Consider the following 18,099-nt stretch of genomic DNA (forward strand, 5'->3'; position numbering starts at 1 on the left):
AGGACGAGCCGGATTTCTCTAACTGGATGCACGCCACGGGGGACGAACTGTATCCACCATTCACCCCCACAACGACGGAGCACCCAGCACCCCCGCCGGAGGAAGGGGAGGGGGGAAGGGGGGGCTTCGAGGGGGGGATGGATGTCAGGGGTTCAGGAGCAGAGTCACAGGAGAGGGAAGAAACGGAGAGCGAGGGGGAGGAGTCGGAAGGAAATGTCAGCGGCGACAGTAGTCCGAGGTCTCTGAGTCTCTCCAGTGACTCGGAGGATTCACAGAAAGGGGCCCCCATGGTCAGGGCAAGGGGGACACCTCGGGAAGAGGGGGCCAGAGGGGACTCAGAGAGTAACAGCTGGAAATCCGGACCAGCTTCCCCCCCAGAGTGCAGTAGGGGGGAGGAGTCCAAGGCATCGGGATCAGGGAGCGCGCAGGCAGAGGGAGAGCGTGAAGCAGGAGTGGCCACACCCTCGTCAGGGAGCGAGGAAACGGTCATCAGGAAAGTTAAACGCGCGCGCGCGCCAAGTTCAAATGTACAGGAGGGCGGCAAGGTGGGCAGCCCGGGTAGGGAGCCAGGTCCTAAAGCACGCCGAAGAGAGGGGGAGGAGTCAGAGGGGTCCAGCTCTGCGTCAGAAGAGTCCAGGAGGGAAGAGACCCCGGGGGGTAGTAAGACCCAGAGGAAGAGAGAGAGAAGGAGGAGGTGGAGTAAGATTAGAGTTTTAAGCTGGTGCACAGGGGGCGGAGATCCAGATAGAGCTTCGCCGGTCTAAAGCTCAGACGTAGAGCTGGGACGCTGAGATTTGTAAATGGAGACTATTCTTCAATAAAGACTTTGATACTGTACTACCGGCTAGCGTTGGTCCTTGGTGAGCTGGGACCCGGAGCCAGCTCTGACAGATATGTAATTCGGCTGGACCAATGGGAGAAATTATGGAAATATGATATTAAATTCACGGCATGTTATACAATCAGAGAAAATTTTATGAAAAAGGTGTACCAATGGTACTTAACTCCGGTAAAATTGGCTAAAATTTATAAATTAAAATCGAATACCTGTTGGAGATGCAAAAAAGAAATAGGAACAATGTTTCACATGTGGTGGGAATGCTGACCTATTAAACAATTCTGGAACGAAATTTATGAAGAACTCAAAAAGATGTTTAAAATATCTTTCAGTAAAAAACCGGAGGCATTCCTTTTAGGTTTAATTACAAATGATATTCCCGACAATCAAAGTTAAAGTCAAAGTATTCCTTTATGCAACAACAGCTGCCAGGATGCTTATAGCAAAAAACTGGAAAGGGAGAAAAATTACATCAGTGAAAGAATGGCAAATTAAATTTTGTGAATACATAAATCTGGCAAGACTCACAGCATACATCAGGGGACAATCGGACCAGAAATTATTAAAAGAATGGGGTTGTGCAAAAGAGTATATGAAAAAACATTGTTCTGGAGTAAGTATATCGGTATGTAATGAATGATGCTTTACAGGGTTAAAGAAAAAGAAAAATGGTGTAATAAAAAAAAAAGTACAAAGATGGAAGTAATCTAATTAGACACAACAATATAGTAAGAGTATTTTTTTTTTTTTTTGAGGTCTTAGAACAAAGGAAGGAAGTCTATATGTGTATATGTATGTAATGACTAGATTATAGTGATGATATGGTTTCATTCTGTAGATGTGTGCCTTTTTGTATTTGTTTTGTTTCCTCTGCTTTTTTTCCTTTTCCTTTTTTTTGGGTATGTTGCAGTTTTTTTTGTTTGTATAGTATTATTCTGGATTCAATGTTTGTAATTTTTGTTATGATTCTGCATTGAAAATAAAACTTAAAATAATAATACATTGATGATGATGATGGTAAAACAGGTGAAGCATTCCAGTACAAGACAATACAATGAATTGGATCCAAAGAATGGGAAACAGTGGTACCTCGGGTTACAGACACTTCAGGTTACAGACTCCGCTAACCCAGAAATAGTACCTCAGGTTAAGAACTTTGCTTCAGGATGAGAACAGAAATCATGCTCCGGTGGCGCGGCGGCAGCAGGAGGCCCCATTAGCTAAAGTGGTGCTTCAGGTTAAGAACGGACCTCCGGAACGAATTAAGTACTTAACCCAAGGTACCACTGTATTCCTGCTTCCTCTTCCTGCTGCTTGCACCTGCTGAAAAGCTGTGTCCTGGGCTTGGAGACCTTTGAGATACTTGGCAGGTGATGCAACAGGTAGATAAACTGTTAGGATGACCCTTGGGCCTGGGAACAGACATTCCACTTGCCCCCCCCACCAGCCCCCACCATATGGAGGGGCAGCAGAACCAGACATGCCCTTTCCCCTTCATTAGAAAACCCCAACAAATCCAGCCATTTGAGAGTCATGTTTCACTGTATTCTGCTATCCTGCTTACATTTTTTATTTTCCCACGAAGCAGCTCTTGGAGTTCAGTCAACATCTTTTCCCGCTTCTCCTTCTCACATTTTTTCCTATAAAAACAAGAAAATCTTTAGACAATGCAACAATTATTATTTTTAAGAAGTTAATTGGTTAAGGCGTGATATGATAGCCATGTTCAAATATATAAAAGGATGTCACATAGAGGAGGGAGAAAGGTTGTTTTCTGCTGCTCCAGAGAAGCGGACACGGAGCAATGGATCCAAACTACAAGAAAGAAGATTCCACCTAAACATTAGGAAGAACTTCCTGACAGTAAGAGCTGTTCGACAGTGGAATTTGCTGCCAAGGAGTGTGGTGGAGTCTCCTTCTTTGGAGGTCTTTAAGCAGAGGCTTGACAACCATATGTCAGGAGTGCTCTGATGGTGTTTCCTGCTTGGCAGGGGGTTGGACTCGATGGCCCTTGTGGTCTCTTCCAACTCTATGATTCTATGATTCTAATGTTGGAAGACTAACATGTTAAAGTGCTGTCCAGAAGCAACTGAGAGCAGCCTAACAGATTACAGTATTTGCTTCTTGTCCATTCCAAAGCTCATCCCCTTACTACAATCAAAAACCTTTTCTTTGGGGAGGCAGGGAATGCCTCCACACAAATATGGCTGGTAAGAGGTTTGGTGCCCAACTTTATTAAGGACACAGTGCTGTATACCTTCCACTGGGAAGTCTAATGACAAGAGCACCCACCCTTTTAGTGAAACACAGCATAGATTCAAAGATTTGTAGAGTTGGAAGGGACCCCTAGGGTCATCTAGTCCAACCCCCTATAATGCGTGACTAGATCCTTGCCACTTTGGTAGCAGAGTGGATCAGCAGCATGATCAGTGCAACGGATGGCTGAGGGGGGAGAGGAGAGCTCTCACAACCACCGAGTAAAGCAGATTAGGTGAAGAGATTGCCACTTGCCCAAGGCCATTCAGTGAGTTAAGACTGAGCAGAGATTTGACTCCACACTTTTAAAGCAAAACCACTTGAAACAGGCATGGCTTCTGCCAATGAATTCTGGGAGATGTAGCTTGTTAAGGGTGCTGAGCGTTGCCACGAGACCCTTATTCTCCTCTCCCAGAGTTACAATTCCCAGGGTTCTCTGGGAGGAGGGACGGGTTGTCAAACCAATTTAAGAACTACAGCCCCCAGATTAGATGGTGGGGAGCCATGGCTGTTTAAAGCAACATCATAGGACTGCAAAAGCAAGGTGTGGAGGCGGCCTGGGCTTGTACACTCAAGCCAAACACTTCACAGCTGGTGACAAACACTGCAGGGTGCTCAACGTGCAGGTAGCCTCTTTGTCTAAAGTTTCTTTTGTAATATGTAATCCTTTATCCATGCTTTAATGAAGGACACATATTCATCTAGTTACGATTTTATTTTTTTAATGAACCTAAAACACTGACGTACAGCCTCAGTTTTATAATCCACACAGACAACTGCAGCAACAAACCATGTCTGTGTGCGCTTTATACTGAAGTCTAAGGCAGGACAAACTTTTTTCCTTCGTGAGGAGGAAAAACAAGTACAGTGTTAAGTTCAGGAAAATGCAGCGCAAATCGTTCTTACTGCCTCAGAGATTCCCAAATCTGCTTTCCCTTAAGCACCACATCATAGTTGGCTTTGTCATTCAGCTGTCGGCTCTGCTTCAGCTCCTTCTTCTTCTTCTTGATGTCGTCCCATTTAGGCTTCTTAGGCGCCGACCCTGATGACAAAAATGCATTCATTTTGTAGCACACGTTAAGATGCATCAAACATCACACAAGTTAATTAAGAAATAGTGCCAACTGTTGGATGCAGACTGCTCTGCTCATGGGATCCTCTCCGACAGCAACACTTCCCTGATCAATTTTTGTCAGCTGTGCCTCTGTTTAAAATTCCAAGAATGTCAGTCTGGAGGAAAGAACCAGCTTTTAAAAACTGTTACAGCTTATTCTGAAACAGCAGCTCGTTCATTTACACAATACCAAGTTGAACCATGGATACATACAGCCCAGTAGAGTAGACTCAGACAAAGGCTCTCCAGTGACTCTCCACCTTTCCTTAATCTCCAAATGCCAAAGGTTGAACTAGCAACCATTTCCATACAAAACGCCTGCTCTTTATCATGGAGCTCTGACTCATTTTTATCCTGATATTACAGGTGTGGGTTTTGCCCAAGGCAAGCTCTGAAAACTCATGACCTAACTAAAATCTGAACCTCAGGCTCATAACTCATGCTCCTGACCATCCGTCCTTGCTACATTTACAATGGCAAGTGTGCTGCCGTCAACCTTGGAGACAAAATCGTGACTGGTTGGGTATTATTCCAGGAGTTGTGTGGCTACTGCTGCACTTTTCCTCACTCCCATGTTAGGGGGAAAGCTTGGGATGGTTTGGCTGCTGTGACGCTGAGGCACAAAGAAGATATAAGCCAAGCAGCAGCCAAACTGTCTAGTTTCCTGCAAGAAAGGCAGGCAGGGCCCATCCTCGCCCCCATCCCCGTGGTCAAGCTAGGAAGGGGTGGGACCTACCAGTCAAGTGTTAGAAACTCAGATAGGTGCTAAATGGCTCCCTAAATCAAGGTTACAGCCACCCAGATGGAATGTCTAGTTGCCATTTGGGCGCAAGACGGCTCTAAAGTCTTATTTTTCAAAGGATGGACTGACTGTGATTGATTCTCAGTTAAACAGCTGGCTAGTACAAATGACAACCATGAGCAGCGTTAAGAGCTTGGAGAACCTAAAGAACAAAAGTCATGTGATCCAGGGACAGTCCACATATATATATCGACCTATTCCTACATCTTTTTCGTAATGGTGACTGCTCCTGTTCAGGCGGCACAGAAATAGCAGTTCGATTTCTGAAATTCCTTCTGCAGGTAACATATAACTGGTAGCATTCTACAGGATGTGTTGTTAGTGTGTGAAAACAGATGAGACCTAATGATCCCCACATGGTGGAGACGTCAGGCACCATCCTGGCACCCAGGCATCTTCACTTGGTTGCAAGTGGACAATAGCCAGGTGCAAAATGCGCCTGGCTAATTTGAACGCTGGGCGGGACCTACGAACCACAATGTTTTACTTCACTACCAAGGACAGCATAGCACTGTGGGGCCCTGCTTCAAACCACTGTCTCAGCTCTAAATGCAAGTTTTGTGCAGAGATGAATCTACAGCATGCAGGCTGGTCACAATTCACACATTCTTTAAAAGAATACATTCATCATTAAGATGTAAACTACTTATAGCTCATCATCTGTATAGGTACCCGAGTGGATTGGAACACTTAAATTTAAAAAAATCACGCAATACAAAGTGATGAAACCATAAAAACACCTCAAATAGGAACAACTAAAGCTACTCAGTAAGCTAAACCAACTAGATAAAATACTCAAAAGCCTGAGCAAATAAGACAGGTCTTGAACTGGCACCAAAAAAAAATGGCAACTTCTATGGGGATGGCATTCCACAAACAGGGCCAAGGGCAGAGAAGGCCCTGTCACATCATCAATAGATTGTGGACAGTAGACGCCTTCAAATATCTTAAAAGTAGCAGATTCACTGAGACATTTATCTTTCTTTGATCAATATATCTTTAAAAAAACTCAAGTATTATTCTCACCTCCTTCTTTATCATCTTGAAGTTTGCGCTTCCTGGTAAATTTTTCTGATGGTTGTTTACTCTTGAATTGTTTCACTCCAGTTTTACCAGGCTTTTTGTTTCCTCTCTCAAATTTCTTACGTTTAAATTTCGGCTTGCCATCTTCACCACTTTTTCTATTTAATTTGGTTGGAGGACCAGCATCTATTTCAAGTTTTCAAAAGAGATAATTTCACAAAATCAACAACAGATCAGTTTGTATTCAATATGTATTATATTCTTCTCAGTCCACCTTTAAATTTCAATTCAGGGAGGATAAATGGAAGAGCAAAAGGCAACATGGGACAAAAACCTTAAGATGGAAAATGCATAATGTACTTGTATATTTTGTAAAAAATAAAATAAAATTACTTTTTTGGTAGAAACCGCTTGATTATTAGATTAGTTTTTATCTAACAATCCCTACCATTCGGTGGACTTACATACAGTACATAGCATACAGCTAATATGACAGAACATTTTCCCAGCGGATATGTTTTGAGTTACCCTTTATTCCTGCCACTGGTGTGCTTAAAGCAGAATTATATGCTAAAGTACAGGGAAGTGTTGTGGGCAACTTCACATCAAACAGTCTTCCACTTTGTTTGTAACAGTGATGTTAAAACAGTTATATGAAACATGTGGCTTGTCACTTCCGGGGGGTAGGGAACTGTATTGATTCTATACATTCATACCTTAATTTAATAAATAAAAAGTGCCTACATGATTTTTTAAAAAACAAAACACAGTCTTCCACTTTCCAAGTCAGGTTTCTTCATATAATTATGGTGACTAGAAAATGGCCCACCCTCCGTGAGAACGAATTCAAGTTCCACACTAAACAGCAATGTCTATTCATCATTAGAAACGTAGAATACATAACAGGATACATTATTTAACGGGAATAGAATTTGCTGGCCACATGACTTGGAAGGTGTACGCCGGCTCCCTCGGCTGATAAAGCGAGATGAGCGCCCCAACTGCAGAGTCGGTCACAACTGGACCTAATGGTCAGGGGTCCCTTTACCTTATTATTATTAACTGAATTTATCTACCAACCCCTGAGTTGGCCACGACTGGACCTAATGCTCTGGGGTCCCTTTACCTTATTATTATTTGAATTTATCTACCAATCCCAGAGTCGGCCAGGACTGGACCTAATGGTCAGAGGTCCCTTTACCACCCTATACGTGGAGATCTCAAGGCGGTTCACAGAATTATTTCTGTATGTGTTAAATTTGTATTGCACTTTTCCACCAGATGGTACACAAAGCAATAATAATAATAATAATAAAGCCTCCGCAAGATCTCGGCCAGCGACCTCCAATTCTTCTCTTCCCCAGACCCGGGCGATGCGAGGGGGGGGTCCCCATAAAACACACCCACGCCCCCCCAGCTGTAGAGGAGGGTCGGGGTCAACCCCTTTGCCTTCGCCCTCGGAGGGGAGGCCCGTTTCCCGCCCCCGCCTCACCCTCCTCCGCCTTCCTGGCCAGATTCTTCTTCCCGGGGCCTCTTCCTCCTCCGCCTGCGGGTCCCTTCCGTCGGCGCTTGGCTTCCATGGGACGGAAAACTCGCTTCCTCGCTCAGCCCCACGTGCGGACCTCCCGGAGAAGTCTCCAGCCGCACTTCCGCTCTCTTCCCCAGCTTCTTCCGGCGGAAGCTCGCTCCCATTGGACAAGGGGCCTCGCGAGAAGCCGCGCAGCGGGACACATCTGCCAGCACTTCCGTTTCCCGTTGGAACGCCGGCGGGGTGGTCGGCAGGGGGCGCCTTCCGCCATTCTCCCGCTGTCCAAAGGGGAAGCGGAAGTGGCTGCGGCTTCTGCGAGGCCCATAGACGTAGAAAGGATACAGAGTGACACGCGCGCGCCCGTCTTCCGGCTTCCCCCTTGCGCGGTCGCGTCCCTTTGCGCGCTCCCTCCGAGGGGAGTCCCCGCTCGGGGCTGCGTGGCGGCGGCGGCGGCACCCTCAGGCGGCCGCGCTCGGAGCAATGGCTGCGCCTTCATCCCTCGGGAGTAGGGAGCCTTCAGGGGAGTGAGAGGAAGCACCTCTCCTGCATAGCTGTCACCTTACAGATTTGAAAATAAGGGGCCAGCAGCCTCGAAAATAAGGGACCAGCAGCCAAAATAAGGGATTTTAGACAACCAGCTGAAATACGAAGTTAAAAGGGACCAGATACAGTGGTACCTCAGGTTACATACGCTTCAGGTTACAGACTCTGCTAACCCAGAAATAGTGCTTCAGGTTAAGAACTTTGCTTCAGGATGAGAACAGAAATCGTGCTCCGGTGGCGCGGCAGCAGCAGGAGGCCCCATTAGCTAAAGTGGTGCTTCAGGTTAAGAACAGTTTCAGGTTAAGAACGGACCTCTGGAACGAATTAAGTACTTAACCCGAGGTACCACTGTAATTTAGGAGAGCAGCGCCGGTTTTTAGCCCTTCGTTTCCAGAGGTTGCTGCTCAAGACACCAGCTGATGAAACACTGCAATTTAATAACTACAAGCAGCAACCCCTTTTCGCGCAAAACCAAGTCCAAGCTACAAAGATGCGGCTGCAGTTTTGCATCTTTTCTCTCGTGCTCCATCTGCAGCTCTCAGTTCCATCAGGGAGGAAGGGGGAAATAGCGCCCAAAGTAAACCCGCAGATCAGACCATCTATCCTAGTCTACCACTACAAATCTATGGGAGAAGCGCTTGCTGTCCTTCCTCCGCTTTCCCCCTCTATGGTTAGTCCTTGGAACACCTGCCTGCGCCTCCACCTCTGCCTCCTCCTCCTCTCTCTGAACTGCTTTCTCTATTGCTGCCCTTGCTCTCCTCTCAAGGCTCGTCAGCAATGGCTGCCCATCTCATCCGGGTCCTTCGGCAGCGCAGCTGCAGTATAGCCTAGCGGGAGTGGCGGCGACAGGCAGAGGGGAGGCCTCAGGCAGACATGCTCAGTTTGGCGGCCGCGAGGAGGATGGCGGCGGAAGGGCCCGAGGCTCCCGCCAGTCCTGGCGGGGAGGGGCTCCCAAGGGCTGAGGCTGGTGAGAGGAGGCCGGAGGGGGGCGGGCCGGGCAGCCAAGAAGCAAAGTTGGAGCCTCCCTCCTCTTTGGTCGGCAGGGAGGGAGGTAGAGGAGCTGCTTCCTTTAAAACCCGGGAAATTTAAGGGACAGCAGCGGGACACGGCACTGGGATAAGGGAGTTTCCCGCCAAATAAGGGACGGTTGACAGCTATGCTCTCCTGTCAGCCAAGAGCCTCCTCCCCTTCATCCCAAAGGGGCCGAAGAAGGGGTCTTTTTTGGACTACAACTCCCATCATCCCCTCCTGGCAGCCCCAGCGGTGAGGGAGGATGGGAGTTGTAGTCCAAAAAAAAGACAAACCCAGCTGGGAGTAGCAGATGGGCCCCCAAGGGGTGCCCAGCCTCGGATCGTGGCCACGGAGCCCAAGCAGGAGCTCCCAGCCGGCAGGCATCAGGTCCTGCCTTCGCATCGGATCCAGATCCCGGGATCCACTGGCTCATCTTTCAGATGCTGCCGGACTCTCGGTCGCTTCTCCTGCCAGAGCCGAGAACGCCGCCTTCCCTTTCTGCAAAGCGGGTCTTGATTGCATCTGGAATCTCCTCTGGCTGCATTGAAACTGCGTCCCTTCGTCCTCTCCTAGGATTTGTCGTTGGGTTGAGGGTGCTGGGAATTGTAGCTCTGGGAGGGGTGAACTACAGTTGCCAGGGAGGAAGATCAATGTATTCAGCCTTTCTTTTCATTATATTTAGATCCCAGCAGGAGCCATCCAAACAGAGGTGTGAAATAAACCATGACTAGAATTACCCAAGCTGGGGCATTAAGAGAAGGAGAAACTTGCCAGTTATTTATACGTGTAAAGAAATATGGCTTATGTTAATGTAGGCTAATATCTGGACAATTAAAGCCACCTTCAGGTACAGGAAGATGCTCTTAAATGAAAAGTGTGGTGGGAAATATCCAAAATAAACTTCTTGCTCATTGCTCTTCGGTTCTGCAGATGGCATCATTGGTAGTCAGCCTTTAGAACCCTTCATTTCTTAGTAAACACTTTATTCATTTATTTATTTATAAGACTAAAGCAACCCCAGGATTCAATTTATAAGCTTCTAAAATTCTTCTGCAGCCTTCTCTACAGTGGGAAGAGAAAAGAGGATTAGTGGATTACTCACTTTGCTGTGATTATGTGCAGCCCTCTAGTACATGGCTTAAAGACACACACAAACACACCCCTTTGTGTTAATAGCACGCAGAACCAGCCAAGGCTGTAGCTGCATCAGAGAAGGAAGACCCATGTACAGCAGACCTAGTTTTTATGGTTTGTTTTTAAAAAAATTATCATTAACCAGTTCAGCAAATGTGAGCCCTTGGGCAAGATTGCACTGAAGACTAATGATTCCACATACTCCCTTTTGGTGGCGGTGCAAAATATTGCCTGTTGTAGCTAGAAATGTAAATCGTTTGCGCACTTTTGTCCCTTAGCAGGACAATCAGGCTGAGATTTCTTCCTCTTCTGCTTAACTTCTTGCTTAATTTACAATTCACTGCAGATCCACACTCGACAAAACTAAGGAGAAAAAGGGCTTTCCCCCAGCTGTTTATGAACAGTTCGTAGCAGTATCTATTTGAATCAGCAAGTCACTGTTGAAAGTACCCTACACATCTGCCTACCTAGCAGTTCAAAAGCACGTCAAAGTGCAAGTAGATAAATAGGTTCTGCTCCAGCGGGAAGGTAAACAGTGTTTCCATGCGCTGCTCTGGTTCGCCAAAAGCGGCTTAGTTATGCTGGCCGCATGACCCGGAAGCTGTATGCCGGCTCCCTCAGCCAATAAAGCAAGATGAGCGCCGCAACCCCAGAGTCGGCCACGACTGGACCTAACGGTCAGGGGTCCCTTTACCTTTATGCTCATCAAAGGGAGGTCTTTTGTTACCCTAGCTGTGTGTGTGTGTGGCTTTTGAATGGCTGGAATAATGTTTCCATGACCTAGCAAAGTGAGTCGATTCCAGTTGTCTGGAAATCCAAACCCTCTTTATACCACTGCGGAAAGAATGGCACTGGCTGGCTATACGCTACCAAGCTAAATACAAGGGGCTTGTACTGGTGTACTTGTCTCTTCATAGTGGGGTAAAAGATAAAAGGTAAAGAGACCCCTGACCGTTAGGTCCAGTCACGGACGACTCTGGGGTGGTGGCACTCATCTCGCTTTATTGGCCATGGGAACCAGCGTACAGCTTTCGGGTCATGTGGCATGACTAAGCCACTTCTGGTGAAACCAGAGCAGCGCACGGAAATGCTGTTTACCTTCCCGCTGGAGCGGTACCTATTTATCTACTTGCACTTTGACGTGCTTTTGAACTGCTAAGTTGGCAGGAGCTGGGACAGAGAAATGGGAGCTCACCCTGTCGTGGGGATTCGAACTGCCGACCTGATCGGCAAGCCTTAGGCTCTGTGATTTAGACCACAGCACCACCCATGTCCCTTTATAGTAGGAGAGTGGAAAATAATGTCGATATATTTAACATCTGGCAACCAAGCTGCCCCTTTTCAGTACATGGGTCGACGAGCCTAAAAAGCCCGGGACACAAATTTTCACAGCCCGCTACTGGGTATGGGGCTCATTTTCCAGAAGTCATGCATTTAGCATTAACTCTGGAAGTGTCAACTCGATGCTGACCAAATTAAGCCTCCCGATGTATCTTTTGCTCTAGGAAGGCTTAATTTGGTCTCTCAGTAAGTAACATTTAACAAGCTCCAAAGACTGGTTTTGATGTGAAAAGGCCATTACACGCTCCTCACATGTACAATTTCTGTTGTCGCAAAGGCTGCTTCAGCAAATGAAATGTTCCTGATAGGTGCCTAGAAACGTCACGGTGCAGGCTTTTAGGTGCCGAAAGCTCTTTCAGTAGTCATTATTTGCCATTTTGATAGTCATTTTGATTCTGTTTTGAGAGCAATGCTTTTATACTTGATGGTGTGAGAGAACGCCCAGACAGAGTTCTTGAAAGGGCACCTTCATAACACACCCAGATGCGACGGCTGGTTGTGCTTTCTCTTGCAGCGGTTCCATCTGAAGAGCTAAATATACTGTTTCAATCTTACCTAAAAGCTTTTGCAGGTTGCACTGAAATCAAAGTGCTATGGAAAGAATAACATGTTTGGCTGCCAAGAGCCTCCTTCACCCCATACATTTAAAGTGCTCTTACGCCACTTTAACAACCACGGCTTGCCACAAAAAACCATGGGGACTTGAGTTTGAAAAGAGGGCTGACTCCCCAGGGACCCAGTTCCCAGCTGCCTTAACTGCAGCTGCCAGGATTGCACCAGAATGCTTGGCATTTATGGTATGGATGTGACCCTGGTGTCTCTTTTCCAGAGGAGAAGGTGGCTCCCTTTTTAATACAGTGGTACCTAGGGTTAAGTACTTAATTCGTTCCGGAGGTCCGTTCTCATCCTGAAGCAAAGTTCTTAACCTGAGGTACTACTTCTGGGTTAGCGGAGTCTGTAACCTGAAGCGTATGTAACCTGAAGCGTATGTAACCCGAGGTACCACTGTACTTTAAGAAGTTAATTGGCATCTAATGTTGGAAGACTAACATTTTAAAGTGCTGTCCAGAAGCAACTGAGAGCAGCGTAACAGATTACAGTACAGTGGTATCTTGGGTTAGGTACTTAATTCGTTCTGGAGGTCCGTTCTTAACCTGAAACTGTTCTTAACCTGAAGCACCACTTTAGCTAATAGGGCCTCCCGCTGCCATTGTGCCGCCGGAGCACGATTTCTGTTCTCATCCTGAAGCAAAGTTCTTAACCAGAGGTACTATTTCAGGGTTAGCGGAGTCTGTAACCTGAAGCGTATGTAACCTGAAGCATATGTAACCCGAGGTACCACTGTACACATTAGAAAAGGAAACCTCCTTTCTCAGAAGACTTTGAAGCACAGCACTGGCCACATAGACTTGCGGCTCCCTTCGTACAATTAGCCAAATGATAAATGCAAAGATCAAACCTATCCATTCTGAAGGAAACCAGCCCTGAGTGCTCACTGGAAGGACAGATCATGAAGCTGAGGCTCCAATACTTTGGCCACCTCATGAGAAGAGAAGACTCCCTGGAAAAGACCCTGATGTTGGGAAAGATGGAGGGCACAAGGAGAAGGGGACGACAGAGGACGAGATGATTGGACAGTGTTCTCGAAACTACAAACATGAGTTTGACCAAACTGCGGGAGACAGTGGAAGACAGGAGTGCCTGGTGTTCTCTGGTCCATGGGGTCACGAAGAGTTGGACACGACTAAACAACAACACACTGCTGTCATTTGATGATGCTGATTCGGCATCAGATGTCACTACACAGCCAAACCTCCTTAGCAATGTTCTGATTTTGAATAAGAGGCTTTTCTCCGGTCTTCAGCTCCCCCACCTCAGAAGATGAGAGAACTTGGAGCAAGCCCAGTTCACACACAGCCATTAAAGAATGCGACTCTGAAGGCAGGAGTAGGGAGCTTGTGGTCCTCCAGATGGAGAGTGGTCAGGGATAATGGGAATAGCAGTCCAGTAACACCTTCCCCTGCCCTGAGCTATTTGTGGCTTTAAAGGGGGAGGCCATCTGCTTGGATGGTGCTGGAACATGGAGTGGCAGGTAGTGTGCTTGCTCAAAACAGGTGAGATATTATGCATCTAAAGGGACACGGGGGGACTGTGGTCTAAACCACTGAGCCTCTTGGGCTTGCCGATCAGAAGGTCAGCAATTTGAACCCTGCGACAGGGTGCGCTCCCATTGCTTGGTCCCAGCTCCTGCCAACCTAGCAGTTTGAAAGCACAACTAAAAAGTGCAAGTAGATAAATAGGTACCGCTCCGGCAGGAAGGTAAATGGCGTTTCCATGTGCTGCTCTGGTTTTGGTGTTCCGTTGCACCAGAAGCGGCTTAGTCCCGCTGGCCACGTGACCCGGAAAAACTGTCTGTGGACAAACGCCAGTTCCCTTGGCCTGTAAAGCAAGATGAGTGCCGCAAACCCAGAGTCGTCTGTGACTGGACTTAACTGTCAGGGTTACTTTATCTATAATAAATCCAAGCAACCAAGCAGTGACGTGCGGTGAAATTTTTCATGGGGAAGTGTTAGGGCCAGAGGCACAGCTGTCAACCATCCCTTATTTGGCGGGAAACTCCCTTATCCCAGCGCCGTGTCCCGCTACTGTCCCTTATTGATGATGTCCCTTAAATTTCCCGGGTTTCAAAGGAAGTAGCTCCTCTCCCTCCCTCCCTGCTGGCCAGGGAGGAGGGAGGCTCCAACTGTGTTGCTTGGCTGCGTTGCTCACCCAGTAAGGAGTCTCAGAACAACTGGGGGGTGGAGCTTGCATGCCTTGTGCCGATCAAATCGGCCGCGTTGCCTGGGACCTAGCCTTTGCTCAGCGCTTCCCAGCGGAGAGGTGACGGTGGTTTTCCTTGCTGCATCCCCTTTGCTGGGTTGCTGCGCTGTGGGAACCACCACTTGAGGCTTTGTTTGGCTGCTGGCTGGGCTTTCTGCCTATGGCTCAGAGGGGCTCAGAAGTCGAGCATACCTATGCCCAGAAAATCCCTTATTTTGGCTGCTGATCCCTTATTTTCGAGGCTGCTGATCCCTTATTTTCAAATCTGTAAGTTGACAGCTATGGCCAGAGGCGCCAGCTTGCAAGAGTTACATGGAGAGGGGAACATTGCAGGTGATACATCGCAACGACCTGCACGTGAGCATTGCATCTCCCTCCCTAAGCCAGGCAGAAGCTTCCCAGAATTTGGGATGGAGGCGCCAGGAGAACATTCAGGGGCCTAGCCTAGCCCCCTAGTCCATTGATCTCACACCGCAACTACTAAGTAACAGACTCACAGGGCCACAGAAGTTCTCAAGGGGGCAATTGTTCTACAAAAAATATTTGTATCCACCTCCTGGTGACCAAGTTGATTCATGGGTTAAAATATGTATTGGGGTGTGTGAAGTCATTATTGAGCCAATACTTTCATATAGATGAGTGATGACCCTGTGGTAACCAACTACAGAGATACAGGACCAGTTTCCCCTTCAAAGCCAAGTTCTGAGGTTCACAGCTCACAATCTGAACGGGAGGGAATCTCAGAAGGGCACGTCAAACTTCCCCCAAAGAAATTCATCTTTCAAAAGGTTCCCGTGTTATTATTCTGGCTATAAATGTCAAGACAATGGGAGAATGACATAGGCTATCAGATTAACCCCACTCAATGGACCAGAATGTGGTCTAAACCCCCCCCTTTAAATCCATATCAATGAAAAGAAAAGAACTCACACTGAAACTCACCTACAGGTGGTACCTAACACCAAGGAAACTAGCGGTAATACACCCAGGAACCTCACCAAAATGCTGGAGAGGGTGCACCTCCACAGGCACATACCTCCACATGTGGTGGGAGTGCCCCAAAATCCAACTATTCTGGACAACAGCCATACAAGAAATATGTAAAATAACTAAGCAAGTAATAGACATCACCCCAGAATTGGCCCTACTAAACATCTTCCAAGACAACAATGCCCATTTACACCACAAAGAACTCATAACCCACCTACTCTCAGCAGCCAGAAGCATCATAGCCAGACACTGGAGAGACCTGTCAGGAGTAAGCCAATGGTACCAAATAGTATGGGAAACAGCCCTACTAGAAAAATTAACTAATAAACTGAAACTGACACGGGGACAAACAGAAGAAGACGCCTTCACCCCGGTATGGCTCCCCTTTATCACATACACAGCCCAACAGGACAATGACAATAATCCACCAACAGCATACAAATCAATATGGCTAACCTGATCCAAAACACCCACCCACCTCACTCACACACGAAAACAAAGATCACCACAGCCAATCACAAACAAACAATCACACCCTAGGCCAACCCCAACCTCTCTCACCACCAAAGGAACACAAGTGAACAACACAAACAACGCTGACACCAAACTCTACATACATTAAACATAATAGAAACACCGCCACCCGACCCCACCCCCATCCATCTTCCCCCTCTCCACCCCCCTTTCTTTTTTCTTCCTTTTCTTTTTTTTCTTCTCCCCCTAATGCCTCAACAAATGAAATGGATTTGTAAAAATGTTACATGGAGAGAGAAAAAAACAAAAACAAAAAAAGAGGCATTACACTTACTTCTGTAAAACAAGAAAATCCTTAATAATTAAAAAAAAAATGTCAAGACAGAACTTAAGTTGGAGGAGCAAAAGTAGCTCAGCAAGGAATATGAAACGAAAGCTACAGCCTGGCTAGTTTCAGCTGCAGTCTTGCTCGCCGGGCTCCATTTTCAAAGCAACGGAGCCCGCAGCTGAGATGGCAAGTTCTGCATCCGACTGAAAAAAGCAGCTATGGAGCTGTGTCCTAAGCATATATAGATTTCACTAGATTGTGGATCAGATTGTAAATGAGGAGAGAACAGTGGAGCTCGTAGCGAAAGGGGAAGCAACATCAGCAGAACTTAAGACAAATTTATGGGCACCACTAAGAGTTGATATTAACTGTGATAACTGAATAAATTTCCAGGTCCAGTCGCTGTATACTCCTGGACACTAGTGGCTGGGGACCGGCTCTGAGCATTAGAGGGCCTAACTCTGAGCTTCCCAGAGGCATCTGGCTGGCTACTCTTTAGAAACAGGAGCGTGGACTGCATGGACCCATAGCTAGCTCCAGAAGGGCTGCTCTTGTTTTTCCTTCTCATGTGTACAAAGAGGTAGCACATGGTTGGTTCCTACAGAAATTTTTGCTACGTAGCTCAGTTGGTTAGAGCATGGGGCTGATAAGGCCCCGGTTGCAGGTTCGAATCCCATTATGGGAGAGCTGCATCTTCCTGCATTGAGGGGTTGGACTGGAAGATCTTCAGGGTCCCTTCCAACTCCACAATTCTATGATTCCATGAACGCTTCAACAATCCTAAAATAATTTACACCAGCACAACTGCCTATAATGCAGGCCCAGTGTGTCCCTGCAAAACTTCATGGTTTGCATTATTATCCAGGAACAGTGCAGTGGATCTGCTGACTCCAAGGCCTTGAATAATTGGCTAGGATTCCAATCCATATTGGAAAATGTGCATCTTGATCCAGCAAGGAGAATCTAATGTGTAGAAAGGTTTCTGCATGAGGATCAGGAATTTGACTCTCTTTCTCCCTGGAGTTCCCCCCTCCTGGTGCTGTGATCCAGTTCCAATCACAACACACGCAATGCCCACCAGGTCATCAGCCTTGTCAGCCAGCCAGGATGCTGCCCATCACCCACCCAAAATAAACCAAAACCTCTCTTTCCTGCACAAATGATCAGCCATTTTAGAACTAACAGCTGATCAGCAGACTAGCTGCAAGCAGCCCCCTGTTACATGTCTTTCAGTGGCTGCAGCCATGGCCAAGAATTCAAGCTCCCCAGAGTTAAGGCAGGCCAACAGACGAAGAACGATCTGTACAGACTCCCAGAACAGTCCTAGGCAGATCCTAGGCAGAGATTAGGGAGAGAGAAGACAGGCTGTGGCTGACAGATGATGAATTATGGCTAGCTCTGGCAGCAATGAGCAACCTTCTCCCCATCTGCCACTGAAGAGCCAGTGGTGATTTTCATGCGCTCCAAATGTGGTAACACAAGGGGTGCAAATGTATTCGCTTCTCGGCACGTTCAGCGCTGCGTTTCCACTACAGGAGCCGGCTGGATCAAGTGGCACATAATTTAAAAGAGCAGGAAGACTGCTGAGCCTCGGTGCTCAAAGCCAATTCATTGTTCCTCCTTTGTGTAGATTTCCTTTTTTTCTTTTTTGTGCGCTGAGTGCTGCTGTAAATAACCGCTGGCAGCGTCCCAGGGAATTGCAGCACAGAGCTCATAAGGGTCACAGTTAAACACCTGAGCCCAGGAGAGATACTTGCCATCCTGTTTCATGTGTGGAATTAAAACAAAAAAATCAGAAGCGCAACTAAATCACTGAGGTGAGAAGGCTGGGGCTGGCCTGTGTCTTGCCTTACACTTCCTACAATGACCCCGCACAGAAAGCAACAGCACAACCTCA

At 47.1% G+C, this 18,099-nt stretch overlaps 1 protein-coding gene across 1 annotated transcript in view; it reads right to left on the reverse strand.

Annotated features, from left to right (window-relative positions):
• PUM3 (pumilio RNA binding family member 3) overlaps nt 1-7,725 on the reverse strand; it is a 38,033-nt gene extending 30,308 nt beyond the window's left edge. Inside the window, exons 1-4 of the mRNA XM_083419981.1 lie at nt 7,526-7,725; nt 6,037-6,219; nt 4,001-4,136; nt 2,403-2,478 (exon numbers count right to left, since the gene is read on the reverse strand). Coding sequence (XP_083276107.1) covers nt 2,403-2,478; nt 4,001-4,136; nt 6,037-6,219; nt 7,526-7,613 — 483 coding nt within the window. The 5' untranslated portion in view covers nt 7,614-7,725. The remainder of the gene's footprint in view (nt 1-2,402; nt 2,479-4,000; nt 4,137-6,036; nt 6,220-7,525) is intronic.
• Between the last annotated feature and the right edge of the window lie 10,374 nt (nt 7,726-18,099).

Source organism: Podarcis tiliguerta (assembly GCF_965153285.1).
Source record: "Podarcis tiliguerta genome assembly, chromosome: 17".
Classification (NCBI taxonomy): domain Eukaryota; kingdom Metazoa; phylum Chordata; class Lepidosauria; order Squamata; family Lacertidae; genus Podarcis; species Podarcis tiliguerta.